The 26,368-nt window shown below is 47.4% G+C and overlaps 1 protein-coding gene and 1 long non-coding RNA gene across 2 annotated transcripts in view; one reads left to right on the top strand and one right to left on the bottom strand.

Annotated features, from left to right (window-relative positions):
- Positions 1–320: 320 nt before the first annotated feature.
- Positions 321–26,368, bottom strand: part of mpl (MPL proto-oncogene, thrombopoietin receptor) — a 70,263-nt gene continuing 44,215 nt past the window's right edge. The window contains exons 9-12 of the mRNA XM_072510608.1: positions 23,101–23,260; positions 20,546–20,636; positions 13,700–13,787; positions 321–2,400 (exon numbers count right to left, since the gene is read on the bottom strand). Coding sequence (XP_072366709.1) covers positions 1,777–2,400; positions 13,700–13,787; positions 20,546–20,636; positions 23,101–23,260 — 963 coding nt within the window. The 3' untranslated portion in view covers positions 321–1,776. The remainder of the gene's footprint in view (positions 2,401–13,699; positions 13,788–20,545; positions 20,637–23,100; positions 23,261–26,368) is intronic.
- Positions 20,920–26,368, top strand: part of LOC140426172 (uncharacterized) — a 112,660-nt gene continuing 107,211 nt past the window's right edge. The window contains exon 1 of the long non-coding RNA XR_011948144.1: positions 20,920–20,980. This is a non-coding gene — a long non-coding RNA (uncharacterized lncRNA). The remainder of the gene's footprint in view (positions 20,981–26,368) is intronic.

Raw genomic sequence — 26,368 nt, 5'->3', positions numbered from 1 at the left:
GCCGGGCCGGAGAATCGAGCGGGGGGGCCCGCCAACCGGCGCGGCCCGATTCCCGCCCCCGCCGAATATCCAGTACCGGAGACTTCGGCAACCGGCGGGGGCGGGATTCACGGCGGCCAATGGCCATTCTCCGACCCGCTGGGGGGTCGGAGAATGACGCCCATGGTCTCCCGAGGGCCCGGTTCCAGTTTCACATGTACCATTTTAGAGATTACCCTAAAAACCTCCTTCCAGTAATCCTCCAGCTTTGGACAGCTTCAAAACATATGAACGTGGTTTGCGCCTCCCCCCCCCCCCCCCCCCGGCAACGCTCACACACATCTTCTATCCCCTCAAAGAACCTGCATCCTCGCCCTTGTAAGGTGTGCTCTATACACTACCTTCAGCTGTATTAGCGCCAACCTCGCACACGAGGTGGAGGCGTTCACCCTCCGGAGCACCTCACACCAGAACCACCTCCTCCATACAGAGTTTTATTTTTATTCTTTCCCTGGATGTGGGTGTCGCTGGCTTGACCATCATTTATTACCCATCTCTAATTGCCTTTGAGAGTATAAAACATTGGTTTGGTCAACTGGTATATTGCATCAAGTTATGTGGACCACACTTTAGGAAGGATGTGTAGGCAGTTAGTGAGGGCACAGGAAAGATTCAGGAGCTTGGTTTGAAAGATGAGGAACGTCAGTTTCATAGAAAGACTGTAGAAACTGACTCTTCTTCCTGGAGAAGAGAAGGTTGAGAAGCAATTTAAGAGAGGTATTCAAAATTGTGAGGAGTCTGGGCAGAGTAGATAGAAACTGTTCCCATTGATGCAAGGATCAAGAACCAGAGACACCAATGCCCTCTGGGAGCATGAAAGATGGGCAATTGGTGTGGTATTGCCAGAGGTGCTTGTCTGACAAAAACAATAAAAGTGGGCCCAAATGCTCTCTATAGTAGCATGCACAGCTGGTTTACAGTTCCTGAAAATGTAATTTTGTCTTAAAAGTGACAAAACTGGAGGTTATTTGTAGACCTGGCTCTCCCGAGGCAAAGCCTTGCTAACTGAATGTACATGAAAAATTCAGGTATACCCTTTGTACAATTATCCAACAATTTAAATTAACGATTAGCAAGTCAAACAAAGCTCACCAGAAGTTACAATGCACTTTGTCAGTTCCCCAATGGGAGGATGGCGTCAAAAATGGATCAAATACAGTATGTTTTGTGAATGTTTCTGTCATATTAGGCGTGTACAGGTAAATGAGTGTACAAGTCCATAGAATCCATTTGATCCCTACAATGCAGAAGGAGACCATTTGGCCCATCAAGTCCATGCACCGACCTTCTGAAAGAGCACCCTACCTAAGCTCAATCCCCTGCCCCATCCCAGTATTCCCACCTAACCTGCACATCTTTGAACTGTGGGAGGAAACCGGAGCACCTGGACGAAGCCCATGCAGAGAAGGGGAGAACATGCAAACTCCACAGACGGTCACCCAAGGCCTGAATTTAATTTGGGTGCCTGGTGCTGTGAGGCAGCAGTGCCGTCCATGCTCAGGTCAAACTCTTTATCAGGGATATCATGACCAGATAGATGAGATCTACTGTTCTATAAAGGAGAATGATTGTTTAATTGACAATGAAAACAAACTATAATTAAATCTTTTCGGGTTGTTGATTAGCTGAGATAAACATTTAATTGGATTACTGGAGTTTGCAACCGTATTGAAAGGAATAGAAGACCACAAACATTAACACAAGTATTTGGCGGCGTATTTCTTCACTGCACACTATCTAGATGTTTTGATTCTCTGGCCAACGGGCCTGTTGTGAGAAAAAACGTGGTTCCAAATCAGGAAGTAGGAGATATGAGTGGTTTGAAATGTCTGTTGCACTCATTGATCGATAATCAAATGTTGCTGGGAAATGCAAATGGCCAAATAAATGGAACATGTCGTCATAGCTGACCAATGATGTTGGGTGTTGTTGCTTCATGCCAGTGACATTGACTGGCTGCACGGATGTGAACTGTTTATTCCAATTGATATCATTTTGGATGTGACCTTTATAACACTTTGTGTCAGGGACAAGAGGCCACATTTGTGACTGAGAATCCTGCAATGAACTAGATTCGTCTCTCTTGTGAAAGTTGATATCTTCGTCAGGAAGAGACGACGAGTCTGGCAGATCCAAAAATATATAATTCTGACTGGAGTCGGTGGAACCCTCAGTTTCATTATTTGTTGTTACTCTGCGTTGCTTGGTGATGGAGGATTCACTGAAGCGAGGCTTCTGACAAGCATCCTCTTGCTTTTCCACACATTTTGTGCCCTCGCTTTCACTTATCTCAGAGACGATTTCCAGTACTGAAGGCAGGAGCTCATCCTCAACAAGTTTGTCACAGGTAGGCGGCAACGGCTGTGAACAGCAAAAGGACATGTTTTTGTAATTTTATCTGTCCTCGATTTTTTTCCTCAGGGATTTGTTGCATTTTAGCTCTGGATCTTGTTAGGATAAAGTTCCATGAGGTGTTGGTTTGTCACTACCTCAACAAGCAGGCCATTCTTTATCTGTAGCAGAGTTCAAGCTCGGGGATATTGGGTGATGATTATCCTCCCTGGTCTTGAAACAGTCGGACTGATTACCTGCCCTTACTTAAATAAATGGCAAAAGATAGGCATCCTTGTTTTACATTCGTAACCCCCAAGATGTTACCCGAATGCTCTAAACATTTCCTGATATTTCTTTTCCTATGCTCAAGGGCACTGAGGCCAGTTGGCGAGGTGGTTGCAGGACTGGCCTGTATTCAATCAGCCAACTCAAAGCAATCCAGGGATTGCATGTGGAAATCTTTGAGATTGTGCCGATTGGTATCTCTGCAGTCGTGCATTTATACACCATTAAGGGAGCAGCAAAGTAATTAAGCAGCTAAATATGAATAAGTTATCTGTGCAGAAACCAGGAACTCTTTAGGTATGTTGGCTTCTGGTGGCCAATAACTACAACAGACATTTAGGAGACAACGGGCGGCATTCACCGTTTCCCGACACCGATATCGCAATCGGCGATCGGGCGGAGAATCCTTTCTGATGCTCAAATCGGGGGTGACGCCGGTTTTCAATCCACCTACAAAATGGCGTCATCACGTCACGCACTGCACGCCATTGGAACGGCGTTAGCGCATCACCTGAAGGTCCTCCCCCGATTCTCCAGTCCGATGGACCAAGTTCCCAACCGCCCAGTTGACGTGTGGTCTCAACGGTCGGGAACCCGGCGGGGCGACTGCGGCCTGTGTCCAGTGCCGCCACAGTCGCGAGGGCTGGGGGGACTGGTGGTGGCCAGGGGGTGGCCAGGTGGCAGTAATTGGCAAGTCGGTTCCACGCACGGCCTGCGCCATGTTTTATGGCGCAACTGCTACAGGTCGCCGCCGTGCACATGTGCGGCCACGGACCCGGCCATTCTCCAGCCGATTTTTTTGTGGGAGCCAGGAGTTTTCCCCGGCGCGGCTGCTAGCCCCTCACTGGTCGCAGGATTGGTGAGGGTTCGGCATCGATTTACGTGTCGTAAAACGCCAGTTTCCATGCCAGCTTCGGCACTTAGCCTCCAAATCGATGAATCCAGCCCAACATTTATTTCCTTCATACTTGCACCAGCTTTATTGATTACATCAGAGTTGAAAACAAATGATGAAGTAGTGATGGATTTGGGAGAAGGAGGGTCTTAGTTTAGAATCTAATCCTGAAGTATAATGCCCTAAATTGGATATCATGTTCTAACTGTGGCCTAACCAATGATTTGTTGTGCATTCAGTTGCCTGGGCTCTGGGCTTTGGAATTCCCTTCTTAATCCCCTCAGTTTTTCTACCTCTCCTCCTTTAAGACCTCCTTAAAACCCATCCTAATGTCTCTTTATGTGGCTCAGTGTCAAATTTTGATTGATATTGCTTCCGTGAAGCAGCATGGGACACTTTACTATGTTAGAGGTGCTACATAAATAGAATTTGTCACTACCAATTTATTTTTCTGCTCTCGGTGACTCCACTTATAAAACCTGGGATTCTATTTGTATTTTTAGTTTTATCAATTTGTCCTCTAATTTTAAGGATTTATACTTTGTATCTCTCTGCTCTTTAAGTCCTTTAAAAGCTTTATATATTTTTTAAAGTATGTTTATCAGAATTTTTTCATAAATAGAACAAGCAAGAACAAACAAATGCAAGAAAATCACAAGCCAATATAAAAGTTAAAAAAACACACAACACATAATTAATTCAAATATTAAAATCACCCTAAATGCCCTAACGGCTGATGTTGACTAACTCCTTAGAAAAGGCAATGAATGGTTGCCATCTTACATAGAATCTCTCCACTGACCCCCCATGATGGTGAATTTGACTTTCTCCAAGTGTAGGAACGACATTAAGTAACCCAAACAAGCAGAGGCATTAGGCGAAATAGGGGATCTCCAGCCAATCAATATTCGTCCTATCTCACTCCTAAACACTGACTCTAAAGTCCTCGCGAAGCCCTTGGAGAGGCAACTGGAGAGTTGCGTATCCGAGGTAATCGCGGAGGATCAGATGGGCTTTGTCAAGGGCAGGCAACTAACAGCGAACTTCAGATGCCTGCAGAACGTGATTATGACTCCAACCGGGGAAGAGACACCAGAGGTGGTCGAATCCCTTTACGCAGAGAAGACCTTCGACAGAGTCGAATGGAGATATCTCATGGAGGTACTCGAACGGTTTGGGTTCGGGCTAGGATTCATGTCATGGGTGAAGCTGCAGTACAACATTCCCATGGCAAGCGTACGGCCAAACACCACCAGCTTTGGGTACTTTAGGCTACACTGAGGCACGAGGCAGAGGTACCCCTTATCCCCACTGCTCTTTGCCCTGGTGATTGGCCCTCAGATCATCGAAAGGGCAGAGAGGCACCCAGAGAGGAAACAGAGAGCGCAGAGTATTGCTCTATGCAGATGACCCGCTCCTCTATGTCCCAAACACTGTAGCCAGTATGGGAAGAATAATGGACCTACTGAGAGAGTTTGGAGCCTTCTCAGGTTACAAACTCAATCGGATTAAAAGCAAAATATTTCCTGTGAGTCCGTTTGCGGGGGGGGCGGGGGGGGGGCGGAGGAGGAGGAACGACCAGAAGTGGAGAAAATGCCGTTCAAATTGGCCAAAACCAGATTCCGAATACGAATCCAAATAGCCCATGACTGGACACGGATCCACAAATAGAACCTGTCGAGCCTATTGGGGGAGATAAAGAGGGACCTGTTGAGTTGGGACTCATTCCCGCTCTCCTTGGGAGGGAGAGTACAGTTTACTAAAATGAACGTACTGCTGAGTTCCTCTTCCAGTTCAGATTCCTCCAAATCTTCATCCCCAAGGCCTTTTTCACTAACCTGGACAAATCAATCATGGCATTTGTGTGGGGGAAAAAGAATCCTTGGGTCTGAAAAAGTGACCCACAAAGAAGGAGAGGCAAGGGGGGGGGGGACTAGCCCTTCTGCACTTCCAGCTCTACCTCTGGGCGGCCACTGCAGAGAGAGTAAGAGGCTGTGTCAAAGACCCGGGAGCAGAATGGGCAAAATTGGAAGAAACCTCCAGCAAGGGGACATCCCTCTGAGCTCTGGCCATGGCCATGCTCTCATTCACCCCAGCCAAATACTCGAAAAGCCCAGTGGTAGTGGCCATGCTCAGAGCGTGGAACCAACAAAGACAACACTATGGATTGTTAGCATTGTCCACCATAGCCCCCTTCTGTAAGAATCATAAATTCACCCTGGCGACACTGGACGCCTCTCTCAAAAACTGGAGGCAGGACAAGGGGACACTGATGGAGGGAGTTGGCAGGATAGCAATCCTGGGGGAACTGACGGACAAGCTACAGCTCCCAAAAGGGAACAGGTTGCAATACATGCAACTGAGGAACTTCCTCCACAAGGAGACAGCAACATTCCCTCAACGACCAGAATACTCCCTACAGGACAGACTCCTAACCGTAGGTGAGCTAGGGGACGGTAACTATGCTGACATGTATGGATGACTACTGGAAGAAACAAGGTCACAACTGGATGAGACAAGGGACAAATGGGAGGAAGAACTAGGCACGGAAATAGGGGGAGGACTCTGGATCGAGGCACTGCACAGGGCAAACTTCACCTCCTCATGCGCAGGGCTGAGCTTAACGCAGCTAAAGGTATGGCGCACTTGACAAGAACACACATGAGTGGATTCATCCTGGAGGTGGAAGATAAATGTGAACGGTGCCAGGGAGACCCGATCAACCATGCCCACATGTTCTTGTCATGTCCCGGACCTGTTGGGACTTCTTTGAGACCATGTGCAAGGTTGTGGGGGTGAGGGTGGAGCCGTGCCCAAAAGTGCCTGTCTTCAGGGTATCAGAGCAGCTAGAACTCTTCACGGGAGAGGGGCAGATGCCCCAGCCTTTGCCTCCCTTGTCACACGCCTGAAGATCATCAGCGCCACCTTAGGCCATGGACTGGCTGTCCGACCTAGCCGAGTTCATCAAATTGGAAAATATGAAATTTGTCATCAGAGGATTGGAAGAGGGCTTCCACAAACATGGAAGCAATTTACCAACTTGTTTGAGGGCCTATTTGTAACCAGTAACCAATAAGGGAATGGGGGATGGCGGGGGATGACGACATTGAAATGGACAAAGAAGAATAGGAGGGAAAAGAAGGGGGAGAAGAAGACACAACCCGCATCACAGGGGATGCAGGGCACTGGGGCCAAAAGGGCACAGGGGAAGAGAGGACAGTCCAGGAAGGAAGCCCAGAGCAGCAACAGGAAAGGCACACATGGGGGACTGCAAGCATGCCCCTGGTATGTTTCAATACCAGAAAGCCACACTTCAATAGTAGAACAGAGATGTTGAGTACCCGACCACTGGGGGCTTAAAGCAAACAGGCCCCCCCCCCAAACCTGCACATATGTTCTCCGGGTATTTGCAACAAAATGCATTAACTCCCAGTTTGCACGATAGTTAGTGTTAAACATTCTCAAAAAATCCCTTGTTACTTCTATTTGCTTCTTGTATGTCTATGCACTAATGTAATAATGCTGCTACCAGCCAAATGTAAATAACCAATAGAACACAGTATGTAAAAGGGGGGTCGGAGTGGGAGATGGGGAGGGGGGAGGGGTTAGGCTGAGGGAGGGGGAAGGCTATGTTTCGGAGTTTTATGTTTGCACCAGTGTTTTACTCTATCTTGTTGATTTGCGCTATTGTATATTATACAAAATGAAAATCCAAATAAAATATATATTTTTAAAATGAAGCCCAGAAGCCTACAAGTTTGGGGTAGGACATTCAGCCAATAGGTCAGTAAGATAGGACACCGACCAATGGGCATTTAAGACACACCCAGAGGTGACACTACCACAAGGGGGCTACCCATATAAAAGGACAGGGCACACATGCTCTTTCTTTTTCCATAGGCGACACTCAGAGAGACAGGGGTAGATCAGGAAGCATCACATCCACCACATGGATTAGAGCAGACTGGTTAGTTAGATCGAGTTATGATAGATAGATTAGCAGGAGAGTCGAACCCAAGTAGGAGAATTGTTTTTTAAAAAATAATTTTTATTAAAGGTTTTCATAAAATATCAATAACAAAATGAGAAAAAAAAAGGAATCCAACAGGGTTAAGTACAAAACACAATCTAGAAAAGCAACCCCCCATAACCCCCCCCCCCCATACATAAATAATAAATTAACATTAACACCCCGACTTAACACGATAGGTAGATACACCCCCTCAGACCCTTCAGTGTAAATAACAAAAACAATAATAAAGTAACCCCCCCCCCCCCCCCCCCACAAGCATTCTGCCATTGACCAATGTCTATCGTTCTGCCAGGAAGTCTAACAATGGTTGCCACTGCCTAAAGAACCCTTGTACCAACCCCCTCAAGGCGAATTTCACCCTCTCCAATTTAATGAACCCTGCCATATCGCTGATCCAGGATTCCACGCTTGGGGGCCTCGTATCTTTCCACTGAAGAAGAATCCTTCGCCGGGCTACCAGGGACGCAAAGGCCAGAATACCGGCATCTTTCGCCTCCTGCACTCCCGGCTCCTCTGCCACCCCAAATATTGCGAGCCCCCAGCCCGGTTTGACCCTGGATCCTACCACCCTTGACACCGTCCTCGCTACACCCTTCCAAATTTCCTCCAGCGCTGGGCATGCCCAGAACATATGGGTGTGATTTGCTGGGCTCCCTGAGCACCTAACACACCTGTCCTCACCCCAAAAAAACCGGCTCATCCTTGTCCCGGTCATGTGTGCCCTGTGCAGCACCTTAAACTGTATGAGGCTGAGCCTCGCGCACGATGAGGAAGAGTTCAGCCTCCCCAGGGCATCTGCCCATGTCTCTTCCTCAATTTCCTCTCCCAACTCCTCCTCCCACTTACCTTTTACCTCCACCACCGAGGCCTCCTCCTCCTCCTGCTTCACCTGGTAAGTTTCCGAGACCTTCCCCACTCCCACCCACCCCCCCGAGAGCACCCTGTCCTGTACAGTGTGTGGCAGTAGCTGCGAGAATTCCACCACCTGCCGTCTGGCAAACGCCCTTACCTGTATTCCCCGGGGGGAGCCCGTACTTCTCCTCCAGCTCACCCAGGCTCGTGAACTTCCCGTCTACAAACAGGTCCCCCAACATTCGTATCCCTGCCCTGTGCCACCCTGAAAACCCTCCACCTGTTCTTCCTGGGGCGAACCGGTGGTTACCCCGTAATGGGGTCCACACCGAAGCCCCAACTTCCCCCCGTGCCGCCTCCACTGCCCCCAAATTTTGAGGGCAGCCACCACCACCGGGCTCGTGGTATACCTCCTTGGAGGGAGCGGCAGCCGCGCCGTTGCCAGCGCCCCCAGACTCGTACCCACACAAGACGCCGTCTCCAGCCTCTTCCATGCAGCCCCCTCCCCTCCATCACCCACTTGCGCACCATCGTCGCATTGGCTGCCCAGTAGTACCCACAGAGGTTGGGCGGCGCCAGTTCCCCCCTATCTCTACTCCGCTCCAGAATCACCCTTCTCACCCTCGGAGTCCCTCGCACCCACACAAACCCCATTATACTCCTGTTAACCCGCCTTTAAAAAGCCTTTGGGATAAACACGGGGAGGCACTGGAACAGGAACAAAAACCTTGGGAGCACCGTCATTTTGATTGACTGCACCCTACCCGCCACGGACAGCGGCAACGCGTCCCACCTCTTGAACTCCTCCTCCATTTGCTCCACCAGCCTTGTAAAATTAAGCCTGTGCAGGGCCCCCCAGCTCCTGGCCACCTGGACCCCCAAATACCTGAAGCTCCTCTTCGCCTTTTTTAGTGGGAGCTCGCCAATCCCCCTCTCCTGGTCCCCTGGATGAACTACGAAGAGTTCGCTCTTCCCCATGTTGCGCTTGCACCCCAAAAAGTCTCCGAATTCCCTAAGAATCCTCATTACCTCTGGCATTCCTCCCACCGGGTCCGCCACATACAGCAGCAGGTCGTCCGCATAAAGTGACACCCTATGCTCCTCCCACCCCGCACCAACCCCCTCCAGTTCCTTGACTCCCTCAGTGCCATAGCCAGGGGTTCAATCACCAGTGTGAAGAGCAGGGGGGACAAGGGACACCCCTGTCTCGTCCCTCGGTGCAACCGAAGGTACTTGGACCTCCACCTGTTTGTGGCCACACTCGCCATCGGGACCTCATACAACAGCCTAACCCACCTGACAATCCCCTCCCCAAACCCGAACCTCTTCAGCACCTCCCACAGGTACCCCCACTCTACCCTATCGAAGGCTTTCTCAGCGTCCATCGCCACCACTATCTCCACCTCCCCCTCCCTCGCCGGCATCATGATAACGTTCAAAAGCCTCCGCACATTCGCGTTCAACTGTCTCCCCTTCACAAACCCCTTCACTTCATGGATGATCTGCGGCACACAATCCTCAAGGCTAAGACCTTCGCCAGCACCTTGGCAACTACATTTAGCAAGGAAATCGGTCTGTAAGACCCACATTGCAGGCGATCCTTGTCCTGCTTCAGGATCAAGGAGATCAGTGCCCGGGACATCGTCGGGGGCAAAGCCCCCCCCTCCCTTGCCTCATTAAAGGTCCTGACTAACAGCGGGCCCAACAGGTCCATATATTTTTCATAGAATTCGACTGGGAAACCGTCCGGCCCCGGTGCCTTCCCCGCCTGCATGCTTCCTATCCCTTTGATCAGCTCCTCCAGCCCAATCGGGGCCCCCAATCCCACCATCAGTCCCTCTTCCACCTTTGGAAACCTCAATTGGTCCAGGAAGGGGCCCATCCCTCCCTCCTCCCGTGGGGGCTCGGATCGGTACAATTCCTCGTAAAAGTCCCTGAAGACCCCATTGATGCCAACCCCACTCCGCACCACACTCCCTCCCCTGTCCTTAACTCCCCCGATCTCCCTAGCTGCGTCCCGCTTCCGAAGCAGATGCGCCAGCATCCGGCTTGCCTTTCCCCCATACTTGTAAATCGCCCCCTGGGCCTTCCTCCACTGCACATCCGCCTTCCTGGTGGTCACCAGGTCGAATTCGGCCTGGAGGCTACGCCTCTTCCTCAACAATCCTTCCTCGGGCTCCTCCGCATACCTCCTGTCTACCCTCACCATCTCCCCCACCAGCCTCTCCCTCTCCCTAGCCCCTGACCTTGCAAATCTCCAAGGGTCCACCCCTCCCATCTGGTCCATAAACCCCCTCAGCACTCTAGGCGCCGCCGGCTTCCTACCCGTCCTAGACCTGGAGCGATCCAATGCCGGATCCAGCACCATGTTAAAGTCTCCCCCCATTATCAGGCCTCCCACTTCCAAGTCTGGGATCCAACCCAACATACGCCGCATAAAACCCACATCATCCCAGTTCGGAGCATACACATTGACCAGTACTATCCTCTCTCCCTGCAACTTATCACTTACAGTTATGTACCTACCGCCATTATCTGCCACAATGCGCGATGCCTCGAATAACACCTTCTTTCCCACCAAGATCGCCACCCCTCGATTTTTGGCATCCAGCCCCGAGTGAAACACCTGACCTACCCACCCTTTCCTCAATCTTACCTGGTCTGCCACCTTCAGGTGTGTCTCCTGAAGCATAACCACATCCGCCTTGAGCCCCTTCAGGTGCGCGAACACGCGGGCCCGCTTAACCGGCCCATTCAGTCCCCTTACATTCCAGGTTATCAGCCGGATCAGGGGGCAAGTAGGAGAATTGTTAACTGTTCAATACATGTGTTAAACCTTTCTCCAAGTCTGAACCTTCCTTTGTCAGAGTATACATCAAGGAAGCAGCTTATGCTACGTGAAGAAGCGTAACACAACACTTAGCAAGTAGCTTGATGTCTGCATTCAAAAGTGAGATAGGATGGTATGAACCACACTCTGTCGGGTCCTTGTCCCTCTTAAAGAGCAAGGAAACAGAAGCTTGAGTGAAGGTCGGAGGCAGCGACTCCCGGGATAAGGAAACATTAAACATGTCCAAAGTTGCTTCAAGACCTTCTTGTAAAATTCAATTGGAAAGCCACCTGAACCAGGGGCTTTGCCCGACTGCACCACAAAGAACAAAGAAATGTACAGCACAGGAACAGGCCCTTCGGCCCTCCAAGCCCGTGCCGACCATGCTGCCCGACTAAACTACAATCTTCTACACTTCCTGGGTCCGTATCCTTCTATTCCCATCCTATTCATATATTTGTCAAGATGCCCCTTAAATGTCCCTATCGTCCCTGCTTCCACTACCTCCTCCGGTAGCGAGTTCCAGGCACCCACTACCCTCTGCGTAAAAAACTTGCCTCGTACATCTACTCTAAACCTTGCCCCTCTCACCTTAAACCTATGCCCCCTAGTAATTGACCCAGCCCAGCCCAATACATTTTATAATCTCATCAGGGCGTAACGGGGAGTCCAACTCACTACTCTTGTCCACCTCAACCATTGGGATGGGTAGACTGTCCAGAAAGTCGGGGGCTTATTTAGCACAGTGGGCTAAATAGCTGGCTTTTAAAGCAAACCCAGGCAGGCCAGCAGCGCGGGTTCAATTCCTGTACCAGCCTCCCCGAACAGGTGCTGGAATGTGGCGACTAGGGGCTTTTCACAGTAACTTCAGTTGAAGCCTACTTGTGACAATAAGCGATTTTCATTTTTCATTTTTTCACATGACCAATTTATCTGCACGAGGCTCTGATCTATAAAGGTTGTGATAAAAAGATTTAAAAGCCGAATTGTTCTGGAGAGGGGCAGAAATGAGGTTGCTGCCACATTGAGTGTCTGGGTGATCTCCTACTTGCCAAGATATCTGGAGTAGGATCAAGCGAGTACTAGTGAGCAACCTCTGGAATGGAATCCAGTAGCCTCTGCTGCTCCAGCTTCGTTGTCTCTAATATATATGCTCTGTAAGAGATAGCTTCCCCCCTGAGGAGTGCCTTAAGAGCCTCCCACAGTGTGGAAGGCAAAATTGAATTGGAACTATTAGACTTAAGATCGTCATCTATGGAGGTGGACGCACGCTCACAAAATTTTTATCAGCTAACAATGTAGTATCTAATCTCCAGGGTGAACATTGGGTGGGGCCAGACTCTAGAAACAAAGCAATAAAGTGCGGGGCATGGTCCGAAATAACAATTGCTGAGTACTCGGGTGCTACCAACAAAGGGAGAAGAACCCTATCTGACATGTGAAATAACAAGTCTCTATCATCTGGGTCATAAAGAGCCAAGGATCAACCCTCCTCCATCCGAATCATAAAAGAAGACAAAGTCCTGGCCATTCCCGATGGAACAAGAGATTTAGGTTTGGAACGGTCTAATCTAGGATCCAGAACACAATTCAGGGTTCCCACCTAAATAAAATAAGCTGATGTGAATTGAGGTTGGGGAGGGAGGCCAGCAGGGTGCTAATAAATTTCATATCATCCCAGTTGGGGACATAAATGTTGACTATAACAAAGGGAGGATGCTCAACAGGGAGCTACAAACAATAACTTATCGACTATTGGGGTCAACTACAATCTAAGAGGAAGAAAACTGGAATTGCCTCAGAAAACTAAGGAAATTCGGCATGTCTACGTCGGCTCTTACCAATTTTTACAGAAGCATCATGATAAGCATCCTATCTGGCTGCATCACAGCCTGGCATGGCAACTACTTGGCCCAAGACCATAAGAAACTACAAAGAGTCGTGAACACAGCCCAGTCCATCTCCCGAACCCACCTCCCACCCAATGACTCAGTCTACACCTCCTACTGCCTGGGGAAAGCGGGCAGCATAATCAAAGACCCCTCCCACCTGGGTTACTCTCTCGTCCAACCCCTTCCATTGGGCAGGAGATACAAAAGTCTGAGAAAATGCACCAACAGATTCAAAAATACCTTCTTCCCCGCTGTTACCAGACCTCTGAATGACCCTCTCATGGACTGAACAGATCTCTTCACGCATCTTTCTACTGAGTAGTACTGCACTCCGTACAATTTACTCGATGCCTGTGTCTATGTATTTACATTGTGTATTTATGTATGTCCTATGTTTTTTCATGTATGGACCGATCTGTCCGGACTGTACGCAGAACAATACTTTTCACTGTACCTCGGTACATGTGCCAAAAAATCAAATCAATTCAAAGATAAGTCTTATTACCAGTGATGTTTGCATGATTAAATTGTCACCTTACTTGAGAGTATTTCTGAAAATCAGTGAGATATCCGTCAAGGAGCCTTTCCAGGTTTGGAATCTGTGGCCATAGTTTCTTCTTCACCTTACTGACAAAGAAAAAACATGATAATTGAAACAAGTTAGCATTTTGGCATATCATTATATCTTCTCAGTAGTGATCATCTTCTGATTACTGAATCCGGTCTGATGACTAAATATGCCCAAAACAACCAATTGCATTTATATAGCGCCTTTAACATAGTAACGCATTCCGAGGCTTGTCACAGAAATGTTATCAGGCACAGAGCTACATTAAGAGGTACTGGGACAAACGACCAAAAACTTGGTCAAAGTGGTAGTTTTTAAAGAACTTTGTAAAGGAGGAGAGGGAGAGAGAGTTAGAGGCAAAGGCGCTTAGAGAGAGAATTGCAGAGCTCAGGGCTTAGGCACAGCCAAGAATGGTCGGGTGTAAGAAATGGGGGTTGCTCAGAATAGGAGGAACAGTATTCTCTGAGGGCTGTAGGAAGTTGTGGAGATAAGGGGGGGAAAGGCCAAAGAGGGATTTGAAGACAAGGATGGTACTTTTAAATTTGAGGAATGCTTTCAGAACGCTGTTAATCACTTAAATGCTGCAAATCCTATCATTATCAAATAACAAAAATATTAAATGTTGATGACTTCCCTGGCACTGATGATGCCTTAATGAACCACCACAGTATTAGTCCTAATGTTGCAGCCTTTAAAAATGTACAATTCTTTATTACAAACACTTTTAGTACAGGAAATTCACTCAATGTGTAAAGAAGGCCAGAGTAGAGATTATCCCTTCAGTACTGGGTGCTATATACACATGGAGTATTTCACTTCAAACTGCAGTCATTGGCTTCAGATGATTCATCTTTCAAGTTGTCACGTTTGTCGTGATGGGTGTTCTGGTTCACAAACAAGCCAACAATGCTGGAAGTGGTGTAATGCTATTTTATTAACTGTTCAACTATGCTAACATACTGTAAACGTGGGTATAAGCAATACCAGCTTAACTGTGGACCCTTTCCTATCACTAGCTAAGGTGAGGCACTCAGCACATGGTGAATGGCTGCGATGCAGGCTGTGAGCTCTGTGCTCTGAGCTGGCTGCTACTAGAATCAGCAGGAACTCTACTGTCCCCTGTCTTTATAGAGCTTGTGCTCTCACTGGTGATTGGCTGCGGTGTTATGTATGCTGGTTGGTCCTACTGCATGTCCATCAGTGTGTGTATGTGATTGCACCATAATGTACTGATGTATATTATGACAACGTTACAGTGCCAGCGACGTGAAAATAAAACTTTTTAAAATAAAGTTTTTATTGCCGTTTTTTAATTTGTGAAAATAATGCTGAGCTCCCAAAGACAGTGCGGAGTCTGCACGTTCTTCCCGTGTGTGCGTGGGTTTCCTCCGCTGCTCCGGTTTCCTCCCACAGTCCAAAGATGTGCAGGTTAGGGAGATTGGCCATGCTAAATTGCTCTTAGTGTCCAAAATTGCCCTTAGTGTTGGATGGGGTTACTGGGTTATGGGGATAGGGTGGAGGTGTGGGCTTGGGTAGGGTGCTCTTTCAAAGAGCCGGTGCAGACTCGATGAGCCAAATGGCCTCCTTCTGTGTCATGATATTCAGGTAAACATCATGGTACAAACATACATACATACTGATGGACAGATCAACGGACCAATCAACACACGCACAACACCGCACCACTTCCTGGGCATTCCAGCAGGAGACAGCTCAGGGCACAGAGCTCACAGCAAGCCACTCAGACATCCATCATGTGCTGAGTGCCACTCCAGGATAGTGTTAGGAATAGGTCCACAGATTCAAGGGTTATGACCGAACCTCAGTCACTAGTTTACCACTGTAAATAAATGTTAGTAATAAAACTGAGTTGTACCATTCGCAACCGTGTTGGTTCGTCTGTGTAGCAGAGTACCCAACACTTCATAGTACCAGGATTGGAACCCGGTAACTGTGGGACCTACCTATGAATCCTCCGGAATCTGCCATCCTGCGCCATGGACACCGTCAGCACGCCGCAGCCGCTACAAGTCGCTGGAAACCTCGGCGTCAATTGGAAGCTGTTCAAACAGCGCTTCCAGCTCTTCCTGGAAGCCAACGAAAAGGAGAGCGCTTCGGACAACAGAAAGATCACCATCCTCCTCTCCACGGCAGGTCAACACGCCATCCATGTCTACAACTCCCTGGTGTTCGCGGAAGGTGAGGACAAGACCAAGACGGTCCTTCTCAAACTCAACCAACACTTCAATGTTGAGGTCAACGAGAGTTTCGAGAGGTATCTCTTCCAGCAGCACCAGCAGGATAAGGATGAGCCCTTTCAATCCTTCCTTACACACCTCCGTATCCTCGCGCAGTCCTGCGGTTACGACACCACCTCCAATTCAATGATTCGGGACTAGATTGTTTTGGGGGTCCACCTCGGGCACCCCACGCCAGCAGCTCTTAAAAATTTAAAGGCCTCACCCTAGCCTCCGCAATCGAAGCCTGTGTCCTGCATGAAAACGCGACCAGCCACTACTCCCAATTTCAAGCGGCCGAATCGGCGCGGCAGGGGTCCTACGCGGCCGGATCGGTAAGGCAGGCGTCCTACGAGGCCGAACGGGTCCAGGCGATCGAGTTCCTCCCGGCCCGTGGCCCGGACGAGGGCGGCCATTTTGCACGCTTTCCGAGGCCTCCCGTGTTTGTGCGCGACAAAAACGACGTCGACACAGAGGGACGTGATGCGCAGGCGCGCTCGATGCAAGACCGAACTGTGCATGCGCAGTGGCGCAACGGACGCCATGACGTCACGACGTGCGGCAACTGCGGAGCCGCACATTTAAAGTGGCAATGTCCGGCAAGAAACCGACAATGCCTCCGCTGTGGCAAGATGGGCCACTACGCTGCCTGCTGCCGAGCAGCTCAACCTGCCAATGTTCTCCAATTCCGACAACCTCGCAGGGACGTGCGGACCATTCAGCCTCCTTACTACGAGTCGTGCCCAGACGATATCCAGACCAGTGCACAGACAACCGGGACGCCTTCCGTGTTGCGGTCATTGATGGGAACCGGATGTCTCCAGCCAGGACCCACCAGCCGTTGCAAGTGAACACTGTCAATCCGGGTGATGAATGGTGTGCCACCCTAACGGTCAACCCGAATTCGTCGCCCACCTACTAGACTGGACTTATGAGCCTGTTTGTACATTGAACTCATAATACCACTGTGCTAATATGTTTCTGTTCTTCCTTGTCGTTACAGGTGTTCGTTTTGTCATTTAACATTTCCCCGTTCTTTGTTTATGGTACAACCTCATTGCTAGGTCGCACCCGACATCATCCCTTGTATATAGTTTAGCCCTATGTACATGCTGTAGATATTGCACACACACACATTCAGCTGCACTCAGTACACATCTCTATTTATAACCACATGGGCACATGTTCTTGTAAAAAAGGGGAGATGTCATGATATTCAGGTAAACATCATGGTACAAACATACATACATACTGATGGACAGATCAACAGATCAATCAACACACGCACAACACCACAGCCAATCACAGGCAAGAGCATACACACTACAAAACAGGGAACACAGCACTTCCTGGGCATTCCAGCAGGAGACAGCTCAGGGCACAGAGCTCACAGCAAGCCACTCAGACATCCACCATGTGCGGAGTGCCACTCCAGGACAGTGTTAGGAATAGGTCCACAGCTTCAAGGGTTATGATCGAACCTCAGTCACCAGTTTACCAATGTAAATATATGTAATAAAACTGAGTTGTATCATTCGCAACCATGTTGGTTCGTCTGTGTAGCAGAGTACCCAACACATCATTCTGCACTGTAAATTCTATGAAAATTCTATGAAATCACCAACCACCAGCTGAGGTTCTCAGCAGGTCAGACACAGACGATCTCAACCTGTTGTTGGACATGATTTAGGGATAGAGTTTAAAGAGAAAAAAAGGAGTCGTTAGTTATTTTACCAAGTGTGAATATCCACAGAGATTTGTTTATTTTGTATAGGAGTGGTTTTGCTTGTGTGCCCGTAAATAGTTCATTTCACTGTTTCCCCCTTTAATTGTTTTTTGATGTCTTCACGTTAAGAGCATTGCCAGTGTACGATTAGGTCATTAAACATTTGTTTTGGCCAGCTTGGTATTGGTCTCCCTTTACAGGTTCCTTCCAGTTGTAATATTTCCCATTCCCCAGTTGGGTAAATAATAACTGCAGTGTTTATTTACATATAACTACAAAGCAGAGGTTAGGGCAGCACGGTAGCATTGTGGATAGCACAATTGCTTCACAGCTCCAGGGTCCCAGGTTCGAATCTGGCTTGGGTCACTATCTGTGCGGAGTCTGCACATCCTCCCCGTGTGTGCGTGGGTTTCCTCCGGGTGCTCCGGTTTCCTCCCACAGTCCAAAGAGGTGCAGGTTAGGTGGATTGGCCATGATAAATTGCCCTTAGTGTCCAAAATTGCCCTTAGTGTTGGGTGGGGTTACTGGGTTATGGGGATAGGGTGGAGGTGTTGACCTTGGGTAGGGTGCTCTTTCCAAGAGCCGGTACAGACTCGATGGGCCAACTGGCCTCCTTCTGCACTGTAAATTCTATGAAATTCTATGTTACAAAGCACAGGTCTGCAGCCTCATGGCTGCAAGTCAGCGTCCAGGATCGAACTGATATAGAAACCCCTGCTTGCTAGGGTGATGCCCCACTCTGGCCCCTGATTGGTTACCCGGGTCACATGGCCCTCCCGGCAGAAGGCCCCATAAAGAGGACAAACATCTCATTCCCTCCCTCTCTAAATTCTTTTATACATCGATAATAATTAAGTTACTTAGTCTCCAATAATGAGAACATAACCACATGCAATCAGTCCATCATAAAATGAGTCTTTCAGGCGGTTTCCGATTTCTAGTGGAGCGGAGTAACTCCTCTGTTGGGGGTATTTCCACTACAACATTTCATTGTGGGTGTCTCCGATGTTGCAATGCTCTGCGATCTGTCATAACTTGGTAAGATGACTTGCAAGTTTCCCAAGGTCTTTCCCAGTTGAGTTAAACTTAAATCGCTGTAATATTACCAATGGCTTCAGGTGGTCGGGTGTTTTCACTAATTCAACTGTCTCAATGAATGACTTGAAGTCAGGCACGTTTGGAGATGTGAGGCTGTGTATCAAAATGTGCTCAGAAGGATTGCCTTTCTCTTCCTCTCCTTCTCTATTTCATTGGCTTGAAAAACGTAGCCCAAATGTTCAATGTATTGTGTCCAATCCTCCACAGAGGCATCAAAACAAGCTCTCCATCCAAGTAAGGGCATATCTACAAACACTCTTCTGTTTTTCTTTTTTTTCTTTTCTTTTTTTTTTCTGTCCACTCTCAAAATCTCCCCCACTAACCTCTCCCTGTTCATACCCTCTGTCTTCTCCCTATGAGCCCTAATGGAAATGAGCTCTCCCCTGATCACCGCCTACAACGCCTCCCATACCACCCCCACCCACACCTCCCCGTTGTCGTTGGCCTCCAAGTACCTTTCGATACACGCCCTCACCTTCCCACACACCACCTCGTCCGCCAGCAGTCCCACATCCAGCCGCCACAACGGGCGTTGGTCCCTCTCCTCTCCCAGCTCCAGTTCCACCCAGTGCGGGGCATGGTCCGAAACGGCTATAGCCGAATACTCCGTCCCCTCCACCCTCGGGATGAGCGCCCTACCCAGAACAAATAAATCTATCCGGGAGTAGGCTTTGTGTACATGGGAGAAGAAAGAAAATTCCCTGGCCTGCGGCCTTGCAAACCGCCATGGGTCCACTCCCCCCATCACTCTTCTGTTTTTCAACTTGAACTGAACTTCAGTGGGACTTGATCTTGGACCACTATTTTTATCCTCGTCGCCAATGTAACATTTCCCATTCACCAGTTAGATAAATAACAACTACAATGTTTATTTACATATGACTACAATGCAGAGGCTTGCAGCCTTGTGGCTCTGGGTCAGCTTCCAGGACTGAACTGATCAGAAATGCGCGCTTGCTAGGGTGACTCCCCTCCTCAGTCCCTGATTGGTTACCTGGGTCACGTGACCCTCTCGGCAGATCGCCCCATATAGGGGACAAATACCATACCAATATATAACAGATTTTGGTGAAGGGAATGGGTTTAAAATACAAAAATATACAAAGATCTTGGCTGGATTATGCAAGGCCTGAGTTTCAAACTGCCCCCTCAGTGAACGAGATGCCACATGGTCCTGTTGACCATTAATTCAACTACTAAGTATATTGGCTTTGACAAATACTCCACATCATCATCCTGCCCCCTACCTCCCCCTTCCAGGTAGGTGCTATATGTTTTATTTTGAAGAAAAGCTCATGAGTCTGATTGCTCTTTGCTAACATTGGACTTATGGTGCATAGTGTGAATCCAAAGCTATTAGAAACTACACCTTTGAGGCGTTCCCATCATTCAACAGAATACCGTGGTTTACTAGATTGATGACATCCTTGCGTACAATATTCAGTCAATCTTCTAACTTAAATTTGAATTTCAGTTTTCTTGCCTTTTTATTTCATAATCTTGTCAAATTAAATACCATACTTAATCATGTAACATGTCATGCAGGGCCAAATGTGAGCTTCTGCATGTTCGGTTTCTGTGTACTTTGGTCAGAGATTGAGCAGTAAATTATGGATTTGCGTGCAGCAGTACTCACTATCCGGTTTTCCACTGCTCCAATAATTTGTCATTTATATGTGGAGGGATAGATTTGACTCCTCTGACTCCATGTTATGGCAATTTGCCTGATGTTTACTTGAATATATTGTGACATTACCTGTAGACATTTGGAAAGATGAGATAAGACACAAAAAGTGCTATCACCAACAGAAATGCGACACCAACAACAAGGGGCACTACAGTCAGATCTGTAAGAAAAAGGGGATTTGAGTTAGAGGGGAAATGACTTGCATTCATGCAACACCTGGTATATCACAAAGAACTGCATTAAAAATCTATATTGGAGTAGAGTTAATATTGTTATTAGGAGGCATATCTTTTTAGTAAAACAGTAAAAATATATACAAGGCCAAACGGTACAAACACTAATTTTGAGTTGGAGAAACAGTGTACCCTCCCCTCATATCAAAATAGAACAAACAGCAGAATGATTGGCCACTTAATCTGTTTGAATTTGTTTTAGGTAGCATTGATTCGAGGGAAGAATGTTGGACGTGACACTTGGCGAATTCCATGTTTTGCTTTGATACTGGTATGGATTCTTTAACATTTGTAACTGTCAAGATAGTTTACTTGGTAGTTAATTGGATACTAATTGAGTATTGAATTGTATTCAGGTGTTGGGCACTATAACTCACTTGAGCTCTTATACATGGGAGCAAAGTTAGGGGCTGCCTGTTTGTAAATGTTTATCTGAACTGGACAAGCAATATAAATACTGTGACTACAAGAGCAGGACTGAGTAACTCACCTTCTGGCTCCACGAAGCCTGGCTACCATCTACAATACACAAGTCAGCAATGTGATGGAATATTCTCCACTTGCCTGGATGAGTGAAGCTCCAACAACATTGAAGAAGTTTGACACCATCCAGGACAAGCAGCCTGCTTGATTGCCACAATCATAGTCATAGAATATCATAGAATTTACAGTACAGAAAGAGGTCATTCGGCCCATCGAGTCTGCACCGGCTCTTGGAAAGAGCACCCTACTTATGCCCATGCCTCCACCCTATCTCTGTAACCCAGTAACCCCACCTCACCTTTTTTGGTCACTAAGGGCAATTTATCATGGCTAATTCACCTAACCTGCACATCTTTGGACTGTGGGAGGAAACCGGAGCATCCAGAGGAAATCCACGCAGACACGGGGAGAGCGTGCAGACTCCGCACAGACAGTGACCCAAGCCGGAATCGAACCTGGGACCCTGGAGCTATGAAGCAACTGTGCTAACCACTTTGCTACCATGCTGCCCTGCACCATCGGCGAACAGTGGCAGTGGCATGCACCATCTACAAGTAGCACTGCAGTAGCTTCCAAACCCATGACCACCATCATCTGGAAGGACAAGGGGAGCAGATACCTGGGAACATCATCACCTTGATGATCCCCTTCAAGTCACTCACCATCCTGACTTGGAAATATATCACTGTTCCTTCACTGTCACTGGGGCAAAATCTTGGAACCCTCTCTCTAACAGCACAGTGGGTATACTTAAAACACATGGACTGCAGTGGTTCAAGAAGGCAGCTCACCACCACCTTCTCAAGGGCAAATGTGCAATAATTGCTGGCCTAGCCAGCAGCGCCTACATCCTGTAAATTCATTCAAAAATTCTCTGTAGATAAAAGGATCATAAGTTATGGTTCTACCCTTCACTGGCTATCTGGAGTAGAATGTTATTACTTTCCTTGCCTCTGTGTCAGTTTGTAGGCTCAAGTCAAACTTGTGGACTTTAACGTATACTTTGTTGAAGTTTAAAGTATAATACTGAAGATGTACTGCATTATCAGCCTTCTCTTGTAGGGGTCCACTCCACTAGCATAAGTGTGACAGAACGGAACTCCAGCCCCAAGGTGGAAACTCTCTCCCGAGTTCCGATCAGTTAGATGACCAGAGGGCACATCCACAGGAATTATCCAGCAACACCTGTGTTCTCTATCTACTCTGAGCAGAATGGCCCAAAGTCACGCTGTTGAAGGAGCTGGATGCCCAACTCATGGCCAAAATATAAAGATGAGAATATCCACAGCTTCAAGGGGAACCATACAAAAATGTAAAAGTGAGCTTTCTCTTGGGAACTTCAATGGCCCTTTTAGCTCTCAAATTGATTGAGTTCCCTTCCACAGCCAACAATGGGATAGAGGCTATAAATAAAATGCTCTGGGGAAACTTGGGAATCCTCCTGTACATATCCATTTGATACGGGCAGAAGATCACCTGTGGGTTCACCCATCAAAATTTAGAAGGGCTGTCTAAATGGGCCTGTTTGAACTGGGTTCTCATTCCTCCTCACTATAAGGTTCTGTTCGAGTTTCCTTTTGGGCTTGGCAGAAGAGTCATATTCAACTCAAACCTCAGTTTCTCTCTCCATAGATGCTCTTGTTGACTACTTGCAGATCATTCAATTTTAATTTTATATTTTATGTTATAAATTGTGTTCTCCTCCTGCCTGAACCTAGGAATTTGGGGGCCAAAATTCACAATCTCATTATAGGAACTGTTGCTTGATTTTTGCATTTCAGAACAAAAATATGCAGTTTGGGGGAAAAAAAGCCTTTTAAGCAGGTACACCAGAAAATATATTAAAGTCCAGAACGTGTCTTGACAATAATATTGGCATTGCATTATTGGGGAGTATATCACACTTACGCATGGAGCCTGGGATTGTTGCAGTGAAAGTGTCTGACCAACTGCTCCAGTATCCTCTGTATGTGACTCCATTGGGTTTAGCTCTGAGTTGCATGTAGTATGTTTTGCTGTGGGGAAGGTCCAACACCTCACTGTGCAATGGCTTCTGAATAAGTAGTGTCTAGAAAGGAATAACAGGAAATCTAAGCATGGTCCCAGGCAGCCTTTACTTTCATGGTCTATACTGGCCATCAGACTGCCAGCGACCAACTGAGATAATACAAAAACACATACTTTCTCATGCTAGAGAAACTAAGAGGTCTAAAAATTGATAAATCTCCGGGCCGAGATGGGCTACATCCTAGAGTTCTAAAGGAGATAGCTGAAGAAATAGTGAAGGCGTTAGTTATGATCTTTCAAAAGTCACTGGAGTCAGGGAAAGTCCCAGAGGATTGGAAAATCGCTGTTGTAACCCCCCTGTTCAAGAAGGGAACAAGGAAAAAGATGGAAAATTATAGGCCAATTAGCCTAACCTCGGTTGTTGGCAAGATTCTAGAATCCATTGTTAAGGATGAGATTTCTAAATTCTTGGAAGTGCAGGGTCGGATTAGGACAAGTCAGCATGGATTTAGTAAGGGGAGGTCGTGCCTGACAAACCTGTTAGAGTTCTTTGAAGAGATAACAAATAGGTTAGACCAAGGAGAGCCAATGGATGTTATCTATCTTGACTTCCAAAAGGCCTTTGATAAGGTGCCTCACGGGAGACTGCTGAGTAAAATAAGGGCCCATGGTATTCGAGGCAAGGTACTAACATGGATTGACGATTGGCTGTCAGGCAGAAGGCAGAGAGTTGGGATAAAAGGTTCTTATTCGGAATTGCAACCGGTGACGGGTGGTGTCCCGTAGGGTTCAGTGTTGGGGCCACAGCTGTTCTCTTTATATATTAACGATCTAGTTGACGGGACTGGGGGCATTCTGGCTAAGTTTGCCGATGATACAAAGATAGGTGGAGGGGCAGGTAGTATGGAGGAGGTGGGGAGGCTGCAGAAAGATGTAGACAGCTTAGGAGAGTGGTCCAAGAAATGGCTGATGAAATTCAATGTGGGCAAGTGCGAGGTCTTGCACTTTGGAAAAAAGAATAGTGGCATGGACTATTTTCTAAACGGTGACAAAATTCATAATGCTGAAGTGCAAAGGGACTTGGGAGTCCTAGTCCAGGATTCTCTAAAGGAAAACTTGCAGGTTCAGTCCGTAATTAAGAAAGCAAATGCAATGTTGTCATTTATCTCAAGAGGCTTGGAATATAAAAGCGGGGATGTACTTCTGAAGCTTTATAAAGCATTAGTTAGGCCCCATTTAGAATACTGTGAGCAATTGTGGGCCCCACACCTCAGGAAGGACATACTGGCACTGGAGCGGGTCCAGCGGAGATTCACACGGATGATCCCAGGAATGGTAGGCCTAACATACGATGAACGTCTGAGGATCCTGGGATTATATTCATTGGAGTTTAGGAGGTTGAGGGGAGATCTAATAGAAACTTACATGATAATGAATGGCTTAGATAGGGTGGACGTAGGGAAGTTGTTTCCATTAGCAGGGGAGACTAGGACTCGGGGGCACAGCCTTAGAATAAAGGGAGTCACTTTAGGACAGAGATGAAGAGAAATTTCTTCAGCCAGAGAGTGGTGGGTCTGTGGAATTCATTGCCACAGCGGGGGGTGGAGGCCGGGACGTTGAGTGTCTTTAAGACAGAAGTTGATAAATTCTTGATTTCTCGAGGAATTAAGGGCTATGGAGAGAGAGCGGGTAAATGGAGTTGAAATCAGCCATGATTGAATGGTGGAGTGGACTCGATGGGCCGAATGGCGTTACTTTCGCTCCTATGTCTTATGGTCTTATAGGTCTTTAGATTTGCTTTCAATCAGCATTGACCTTTGCTCTCCCATTTACACATTTTGCTACCTTACTTTAATGCCACTACTAGCACCTTCTGTAATCCTTCGCATTGCTATTAACGATTTCTCTGTCTTGTGCCCTATATATCGTTGTTGCAGTCTCTCGTTGTTCATCAATCACTGACATTCTACTCTCTTCCAGCTGCTCCACCCTTTCTTATACACTCTATAATCCATCCCTCTCTTTGCTCTGAAGAATTCATATGGACTTTAAACGGCAACTCTATTCTCCCTCCCCATAGATGCTGCCAGACCTTCTTTTTAAAATTTAGAGTACCCAATTATTTTTTTTTCCCAATTAAGGAGCAATGTAGCGTGGCCAATCAACCTAACCTGCACATCTTTGTGTTGTGGGGGTGAAACCCACGCAGACATGGGGAGAATGTGCAAACTCCACACGGACAGTGACCCAGGGCCGGGATTCGATCCTGGGTCCTCAGCGCCACAGTCCCAGTGCTAACCACTGTGCCCTGATGCTGCCCTGATGCTGCCAGACCTGCACCAGGTTTTCCAGCATTTTCTGTTTACATGGCTCTCGTGCTTTCTAGTTTTTTGCTTTCTACTTTTTGGAACATTTGTCCTGGTGCCAACTTACATCGTCTTAACTATTGTGCTGTGAACTCACATCAGCTCAGTGCTGCTGTCAATCATCATCGTCTTCAGGAATAATGGAAGAGCTGTTGGCTTGTTTTGTGTGGTGATATCCAACATACGCTAATTTTCGTCGAAACATATTTCCATGATCTCACACAATAAGATAAAATACTTTGTCTATGTGGCTTTATTTAACAAACACCAGTCATAATTCAATAACTACAAACAGGTACCACATTCACAATGATCAAAACATATTTGCACACTCTACTTTTCATCTTATTATTTTAACACCAAACACACAAAAAGTTCACATACACATGCTGCGCAAATATGTATTATTTAGTCATCAGAATTGTTATTTAGTAATCAGAGATACAATTAGCAATTAAGGGAAGGCATGGTGGCATTGTCATGGGACTAGTGAGGGCTGCTTTAGCTCAGTTGGCTGGGCAGCTGGTTTGTGATGCAGAGTGAGGCCAACAGCGTGGGTTCAATTCCCGTGCCGGCTGAGGGTGTTCATAAAGGCCCCGCCTTCTCAACCTTGCCCTTTCCCTGAGGTGTGGTGATCTCAGATGAAATCACCGCCAGTCAGCTCTCCCCCTCAAAGGGGAAAGCAGCCTATGGTCATCTGGGACTAAGGTGATTTGGGTTACTTTACTGAACTAGTAATCCAGGGTCGTTCTCTGGTTTGAATCACACCACGACGTGAAATTTGAAGTCAATAAAAGAAATCT

Source organism: Scyliorhinus torazame, chromosome 7 (assembly GCF_047496885.1).
Source record: "Scyliorhinus torazame isolate Kashiwa2021f chromosome 7, sScyTor2.1, whole genome shotgun sequence".
In the NCBI taxonomy this organism is placed as follows: domain Eukaryota; kingdom Metazoa; phylum Chordata; class Chondrichthyes; order Carcharhiniformes; family Scyliorhinidae; genus Scyliorhinus; species Scyliorhinus torazame.
The sequence above is the reverse complement of the archived record's forward strand: the minus strand, read 5'-3'. Positions and strand labels throughout refer to the sequence as shown.